This window comes from Pantherophis guttatus, chromosome 15, assembly GCF_059756535.1.
Source record: "Pantherophis guttatus breed Tessera chromosome 15, ASM5975653v1, whole genome shotgun sequence".
Classification (NCBI taxonomy): domain Eukaryota; kingdom Metazoa; phylum Chordata; class Lepidosauria; order Squamata; family Colubridae; genus Pantherophis; species Pantherophis guttatus.
Window position 1 is genome coordinate 7,628,548 of NC_142077.1, and position 8,655 is coordinate 7,637,202.

At 48.0% G+C, this 8,655-nt stretch overlaps 1 protein-coding gene across 1 annotated transcript in view; it reads left to right on the plus strand.

Annotated features, from left to right (window-relative positions):
• Positions 1-8,151, plus strand: part of PEX14 (peroxisomal biogenesis factor 14) — a 120,194-nt gene extending 112,043 nt beyond the window's left edge. The window contains exons 8-9 of the mRNA XM_060682407.2: positions 1,110-1,201; positions 6,675-8,151. Of these exons, the coding sequence (XP_060538390.2) occupies positions 1,110-1,201; positions 6,675-7,128 (546 nt within the window). The 3' untranslated portion in view covers positions 7,129-8,151. The remainder of the gene's footprint in view (positions 1-1,109; positions 1,202-6,674) is intronic.
• The last annotated feature ends 504 nt before the right edge of the window (positions 8,152-8,655 follow it).

Sequence of the window (8,655 nt, forward strand, 5' to 3'; positions counted from 1 at the left end):
TGGCTCATGAATTAATTAGAGCATCTTTCGGAAACTTGACACCAGTCTCTTCTTCAAAAACCTCCAATGATGGAGCCCCACTGATGGTTAATTGTCCTCCTTGCCATGAAGTTTCTCCTTAATGCCAGGTTGCTCCTCTCTTTGATTAGAATAGACTAGAATGAGCTGGAAAGGGACAGTGGAGGTCCTCAAGCAGGAGGACTTCTACCATTTTAGATAAGTGACTGTCTAGACTAGTGATGGTAACCTCTTTGCCATCGTGTGCCAAAAGCGGGGGAAGCGCCGGGTGGGGGAGTCATACACGCATGTGGCCACACCCATAATTTAATGTGCCCCGTGCATGCGCAGGCAACCCCCCACTTTTGGCACGTGATGGCACAGTGGGCCCGATAGGCCCGTTTTCCGCCCTCCCCAGGCACCAGAAGCTTTCTTGGAGCCTGGGGAGGATGAAAACAGCCTTCCCCACCGCCCTGGAGGCCCTTCAGAAGCCAGAAATGGCCCATTTACTAACTTCTGATGGGACCGGTAGGCCCGTTTTTCGCTCTCCCCAGGCTCCAGAGGCTTTCCTAGGCCTCTTTTGATAAAAAGGGAACGGGTGGTGCCAGTCTGGGGCCTATTGGCGGTTGACGCCTCTAGGGGAAAAAAAGAAACGGTCAGTTTTTACGAAGTCCTTCACTCGAAAAGTAGCCGCTGCTTGCTAGACGCCCGTGTCAGCACTGCAACGCTGGCATAGAGAGAGAGATAAATTCTGAACTTTTGCCTGCTAAATCCCTTTGAAGTTGGGTTGTTGTGGAAATGAAGGGGGGAGACATTCCTGGGAAATGACGAGACAAGAAGTCTGAAGAATGACTTGGAAGATAGCCAATGAGAAGCAGAGATTTGGGGATCGGAAAGGGAGGGATTGGGGGGCAAAAGGTCAGTCTTGTCCGCATCGAATCATGATCCGGTGGCTGTGCTCAATTAAAGAAAAGATTTCCTTAAAGATTGGCAGTTTGGAAATTCATTTATTTTGAGATAGCATCGAAGTCTGACAGCCTGTTTTGAGAAGTCATCATTTAAGGGAGAAGTTTTCCCCGAGTTCTGACTCCAGCCACTGCTTTCCCTCTTAGGCCACCACATCGACCAACTGGATTTTGGAATCTCAGAGTATCAGTGAGCTGAAGTCGGAGATCTATTCGTTAAAAGGGCTCCTCCTGAACAGGTAGGAAATGAAAGAATAACTTTCTTGTCGCTTTGCGAATGTACACTTAATCGGCACACATGAAAATGAAACTTCGCTGCCTACGAAACGAGGACCGGGGAGAACAGAGCCACCTCTCAACCTAGCAAAATAAAAATTAAAAAAAAAATCCTCCTTTGAAAACACAATTCACAGGCTCCCTTCAACCGCCTGCGTGTTTTCTCTCGTCTGTATCCTTCACGGCAGCCACTGGGGCTGCCGTTTCATCCCTCGTTCGGTTTTCAGGCGACCGATTCAGTGGCTTTAATGCCGTTTATAAGAGAGGCCTCTCACGGTCATTTATTCATCCGGTTATTTTAGATACATTCAGCTTCGGGGCTCCTGATCGAATAATCTCAGGAGGTGAAATTAAAATGGTCCGGTCCTTTTGAAACGGAACAACTTTAAAACAAATTAGATGCAGGTCACCACAGAGATGTACTAAAGAAGTTTCCTCACTGCCTTAGAATAGGAATAGGAATAGGAATAAGAAAAGGAATAAGAATAGGAATAATAGGAATAGGAATAGGAATAGAATAGAGATACAGAATAAGTACAGTACAGAACAGAACAGAGATACAGACAAGTACAGAACAGAACAGAGATACAGACAAGTACAGAACAGAACAGAGATACAGAACAGAATAGAATAGAACAGAACAGAACAGAGATACAGAACAGAACAGAATAGAACAGAACAGAACAGAGATACAGAACAGAATAGAGATATAGAACAGGTACAGAACTGAACAGAGATACAGAACAGGTATACAACAGAATAGAACAGAGATACAGAACAGAGATACAGAGCAGAATAGAACAGAACAGAACAGAGATACAGAACAGATACAGAGCAGAATAGAGATATAGAACAGGTACAGAACAGAACAGAGATTCAGATCAGGAACAGAACAGAGATACAGAGCTGAATAGAACAGAACAGAACAGAGATACAGAACAGAACAGAGATACAGATCAGGAACAGAACAGAATAGAACAGAGATACAGAGCAGAATAGAAAGAACAGAACAGAGATACAGATCAGGAACAGAACAGAATAGAACAGAGATACAGAGCAGAATAGAAAGAACAGAACAGAGATACAGAGCAGAATAGAGATATAGAACAGGTACAGAACAGAACAGAGATACAGATCAGAAACAGAACAGAATAGAACAGATACAGAACAGAGATACAGAGCAGAATAGAATAGAACAGAACAGAGATACAGAACAGAGATACAGAACAGAAACAGAACAGAACGGAACGGAACAGAATAGCAGAGTTGGAAGGGACCTTGGAGGTCTTCTAGGCAGGAAACTACACCACTTCAGACAAAGGGTTATCCAACATCTTCTTAAAAACTTCTAGTGTTGGAGCATTCGCAACTTCCGGAGACAAATCATTGCCCTGATCAATTGTTCCATCTGTCAGGAGAACTTAATAAGGTGGTTATTCAGTGACGGAACCTTCCAGTTTGACATGAGCAAGGGCTCCTGCTGCCCAGGGCACAGAATTCACCTGCGGAACTCTGTGCCACAAGACTTGGGGGGGGGCGGGCGTGGGTGTCAGCTCCCTTTCCAAGGAATTTAAGCAATGCGAACAACCCATAGATGCCAGTAGCCTAGCAAGGAACAAGGGTGCTTAACTAGCAGGCCAAAGGAACGAGGGAATTTTACAGCGCTAGATTACTTTAATTAACTGGGGGAGGGGGAGGTTTAGGCTAGAGTAGATGATCCTCAGGGACCCCCCTCCACTCACAGTTTCCCTCTAATTCCCCAGATGGTTGGGGGCAATATGCTATTTAGTATACTGTCTTTGGTGCAAGCTGCCCAGAGTTCTCAGAGAGTGGGCAGCATAGAAATATGACTAATAAAATAAATAAATAAATAAAGTAATAAATAAAGTAATAAATAAAGTAATAAATAAAGTAATAAATAAAGTAATTAATGAGATTTGGCCCAATCAGGCTGAAGAATGACTCCCAAGCTGATGGGTGAGAGCCGTTGAGAATTGGGACTCGTGTCCAAATGAGGTCCTTCACTTGTGGCTTGTCTGGGATTGATTGATTGATTGATTGATTGATTGATTTATTGATTTATTGATTTATTTATTTATTTATTTATTTATTTATTTATTTATTTATTTTTGGGCGTGTCCGAGGGGCATTTTACTCCAGAAGGAAGACGAGACACACTGGAAAAACTGCACTTCGGGTTCTTTCCAAAAATGTTTTAATCCATAATAACGGCAAGGGCTGAAAACGAAAGCAGCGTCTCCCAAGGGGCTCGGGGCACCTTGGGGGAGATTGTTATTTGCCAAATTCTTTTATCGCGACCGACTCTTGGAGGGGAAGGTGGCGCTGATGAGCTGTGGGGAGAGAGAGAGAGAGAGGGCCCCCCAGACAGCCCCCCCTCCCTTCCCACCCTCCTCGCAAAACCCCCCATTTCAATATTCAGTCCCTGCCCGGTAGCGTCAAGGCGAGCTAGCACAAGGGCAGCCGTGCTGTATCTGTGTGTCCGCGGGAGGACATCTTGTCATTAAGGAGAAATTCATTTATTGTTAGTGGGACCGGGGGATGGGCTGGTGTGCTAATGCAGCTGGGGAGATAAGTGCTCTTGGAAAATATATTTCTTAAAATAAATAAACAGAGCCGGGGCTCTCCCTCCCTCCCTCCAAAGGCAGGAGCCCGTGTCACGGGGATCCGAGAAAAAGTCTCTTAAATTGAATTTCTGATAGCATTTACGATACCGGTGAATAATGGGGGCGGGGGGTGGCATTTGCTTTTCTGCATGCAGAGGAGAGGGAGGGGGGCTTCGGAGAGAGGGGGGCTTCCCCAGCAGAAGTCGGGAGTAGCCTGGGGTGGGGGTGGAGAGGATTCTTACATGGGAATGACTTCTGGGTGCTGCCCCAGATATGCCAGGGAAACCCGGAGCACGAGAAATGAAACCCTGTTTGAGGAAGGAACCGCTCCAAGGTCAAGTTAGAAAAAGGCTGGAGGTTCCTGAGATATCTAGAATATAGAATAACGGAGATGGAAGGGACCTTGGAGGTCTTCTAGTCCAACCCCCTGCTTAGGCCAGAAACCCTACACGAATCTAGCCAGCCCTGTGAAGTGAGCCCATCATGGCCTCCCATCAATGGATCTAGGATCAGTGGTGGGTTCCTCCCGGTTTGGCCCGGTTCGGCTGAGCCGGTAGCGGTGACGATATGACGTCACCGAACCGGTTCTCCCACCCCCGCATTATTCTTACTTTTTATTTGGCCCCACCCCCAATCTGTTGCTGCCTCCTGAGTCCCAGCTGATGGGCTATAAGGAAAAAAAACTGTTTAAACTCTTGCCGGGGGGCTTCAAAGGGCCGCCCTACAGCTGATCAGTGGTAAAAGGCTGTTCGGTGCGTCCAAAAACAAATGAGTAGACTGGTGCCTGCAAAAATAAATGGGTAGACCAGTGCCTGCAAAAATACATGAGTAGACCAGTGCCTGCAAAAATAAATGGGTAGACCAATGCCTGCAAAAACAAATGAGTAGACCAATGCCTGCAAAAATAAATGGGTAGACCAGTCCCTACAAAAATACATGAGTAGACCGGTGCCTTCAAAAACAAATGAGTAGACCAATGCCTGCAAAAATAAATGGGTAGACCAGTGCCTACAAAAATACATGAGTAGACCAGTGCCTGCAAAAATAAATGGGTAGACCAATGCCTGCAAAAATAAATGGGTAGACCAGTGCCTACAAAAATACATGAGTAGACCAGTGCCTTCAAAAACAAATGAGTAGACCAATGCCTGCAAAAATAAATGGGTAGACCAGTGCCTACAAAAATACATGAGTAGACCAGTGCCTGCAAAAATAAATGGGTAGACCAGTGCCTGCAAAAATACATGAGTAGACTGGTACAGCTCTGCAAGCAGTTAAAAGCCTGGTAGACCAGTACTTCTGCTAAATCCTAAAGAATTGTCACATGACCATCAAGCCACACCCACAAAATAAGTCACGCCCACAGAACCGGTAGTAAAAAAATTTAGACCCCACCCCTGTCCAGGACCACTCGCTGCAAGACAAGAGTTACCCTAATACAATCGAAGAAACGGTGGAACGGAAGCATTAAAGAAAGGATACAAAAGGAGGGACCGAATGAAATGCAAACGACGGAAACAAAAGGGTTTTTTTTTATTGACTTAACATAACAAAACCGTAAGGCACGATTTGGTGGCTCGGGGGCTACGACGCTGAGTTTGCCGATCGAAAGGTCGGCAGTTCAGCGGTTCGAATCCCTCGTGCCGCAAAACAGGGTGAGCTCCCGTGACATCCCACGGGGTGTGTGTGTGTGTGTTTGTGGAGGAGGTGGGGTAGCCAAGATTTCCGTTGTATGGCCTTTGTGGAATGGGAATCGGATGAACCAGTGACCCCGAAATCCCTGCCCTAAATAAATTACAGGGAGTCCCTGACTTACGACCGCGAGCAGGCACAATTTCTAAGCAAGACGGTGGTTAAGGGAGTTTGCCCCGTTTTGCGACCTTTCTTGACCACATTTGCTAAGTGAATTCCTGCAGTTCTGAAGTTAGTAACGCAAGTTGTTAAGCGAATCCGGCTTCCCTATGAACTTTGGCTCGTCGGGAGGTCTCAGAAAGGGGATCGCGTGAGCCCCCGTCATAAATACCTGCCAGTTGCCAAGACTCCCAATTTCTATCCCGCGATGGCGGGGAGGCTGGAAAAAAAGTTTTAAGCGTGAAAAAAAAATCATCCTAAATCACTTGTTTTCATGCCGTTCGAGCGGTTCACTAAACAGATCGTTGTAAGTCGAGGGCCAATTGTAGATGGCACCTTTGAGATGATCCATCGCTCCTTCCCGGATTTCCAGAAACAGGAAACTGCCTGTTATCCATTCAGATGGTCCCGTCTGTCCAGCGGTCTCTATGGTTTCTGCCCTGCAGCCGAGTAGCCCTTCCTTTCCTCTGTACCAGCATCTGGAGAGGACTTTTTTTTACTGGGCAGTCGGTTTCCAACACCGCATTTTTCTTTTAAATGCCCATAGATGTCCTTCCCTGGAAGCTATAAAAAGAATTTTGTGTGTGTGTGTGTAGTGGATCCTGCGATGACTTACTTATTTTATTTATTTATTTTATTTATTTATTGGTTCGATTTATATGCCGCCCTTCTCCGGAGACTCAGGGCGGCTTACAATGCGTTAAGCAATAGCCTTCCTACTTTTGTATCTACCTGCTTAGTAGGGCTTTTGGGGGCTCCCTAAGTGGTTACGTATTGCATAATAATAAATAATTGTTATTTATAAGTAACCTAAGTGGTTACTTATTGCAGTGATTCATTTATTTATTTATTTAGACATAGGAGTAATTGAACAGCGTCCATCTCAGAAAATAAATTTTCCTTTTCTGTCTTAAAAAAAAATGCAAACCTGCATCCTTTTTTTCTCCCCTTTCTTCTCCAGAAGACAGTTTCCTCCTTCGCCATCAGCCCCCAAAATCCTCTCCTGGCAGATTCCGGTGAAACCCGCTTCCCCTTCCAATCCGGTGACCAACAACCACAACACCAGCAGCGACATCTCGCCCGTCAGCAACGAGTCCAACTCCCCTTCGCCCGTCAAGGAAAACCACAGCCCCGAAGGGACCAAAGTGGGCTGCCACCTCTTGAGCCCCGCCGAAGAAGGGGAGGCGGTGATCGACCTGACGGGCCAGGTGCGGATGGAGGTGCAAGGGGAAGAGGAGAAGCGGGAGGAGCAGGCCCGTATAGAAGAGGAGGAAGAAGAGGAAGAGGAGGACAACCGTCCGGACGAGGAAGATGTCCAGACCGAGGATCGACGAGGAGGCGACGGGCAGATCAACGAACAGGTGGAGAAGCTGCGGAGGCCCGAAGGTGCCAGCAACGAGAACGAAATTGACTAGATCGGGGCGCTCACGGCCCCCGCTGTTCTCCCCCGCCCATCTCGATCTTCCTTCGCCAAGGCTCCGATCGCCCCCCCTTGCCTCACTTCTGTGGTTCGCCCCGATCTCACCCCGCCAAGCAGGTGACGGGCCCTTCTCTCCCTCCCGGCAACCCCGTCCCCAGCTCCCCTCCAGGTCTCCCCTCATCCCCCCCCTTCCCCCAAACTGACTCCCGCCCATCCAGCTGCCTACGCAAGCACAAACGTTTCCGTTGGCGGGGTGGGGGAGACCCCCTCGTTCCCCACCCGCCCTTCATCTCTGGGGAAGGGGGGGGCTTCTGCCCTTCCTCCATCATCCTCTTTATTTATTGCGTTCAAAGGATGCTTGCGCTGCTTACGCTCTTGGCTTTCAAATTGGTTTCTTTGCAGAAAGCTCGCTGGTGCCCAAGAGACAGTTTGGGGATTTCAGGCCCATGGCAACCCCCTTTCTTCCTCCCCCCCCCTTGCCCTATTTCTCGCACCCCTTTCTCCCCCCCCCTTCCTGCTTTTTCCACCATCGGAAGGTCTGGGGACCTGCCTGAAGCTCTTCACGGGTCCCGTTCTCGCCTGAGGAGACCCTCTCCCCCCGCTTGCAACGGTTTCCCCCTTTCTTCCTTGCGGGGCTGGGCTGTGGCCGCTGGGGCTTCCTCTCCACCATGGCTCCATCCCCCCCAACGGAGCTCTTTCCATCTTTCCCTCATCGATGGGGGCCTGTGTGTGTGACACCCCCCCCTCTCCTCTCCTCCTCCCCGCCTTCCCGTCTTTGGCCCAGTTGGGTGGAGAAAAGAAACCTGTGGCGTCGTGTCCTCGGGTGTCGCCGCGGTGTTGGTTTCCATTCCCGTCATTAAAAGAGCCTCGAAACCCAGTGACAAAACATCGCGAGCCTCCTCTTATTGCGCCTCGCCGAGAGGACCCAGCGAAACGTGCTCATCTGTGTGATCATGTATAGAATTCCAGTATAAAATATGATTGTATATAATTGTAATAAATATGAGTTACCACTGTTTCACTCTGGGTGGTGGCTAGTCTATATCTGCCTTCCTTTCTGCCTTTCCTTTTTTCCTTTCCCTTCTTTCCTTTCCCTTCTTTCCTTTCCTTTCCTTTCCTTTCCTTTCCCTTCCCTTCCCTTCCCTTCCCTTCCCTTCCCTTCCTTTCCTTTCCTTTCCTTTCCTTTCCTTTCCTTTCCTCCTCCTTTCCTTTCCTTTCCTTTCCTTTCCTTTCCTTTCCTCTCCTCTCCTTTCCCTTCCCTCCCGTCCCCTTCCCTTCTTATATTTCCCTTCCCTTCCCTTCCCCTACCCAATTCCTTTCTTTCCCTTCCTTTCCTTTCCCTTTTTGTCCTTCTTCTATCTCCCTTCCCTTCTCTTCCCTTCCTCCTTTCCCTTCCTCTCCTCTCCTCCCCTTCCCTTCCCTTCTTATATTTTCCTTCCCTTCCCCAATTCTTTCCCTTTCCTTCCCTTCCCTTCCCTTCCTTTCCTTTCCCTTTTTGTCCTTCTTCTATCTTCCTTTTCTT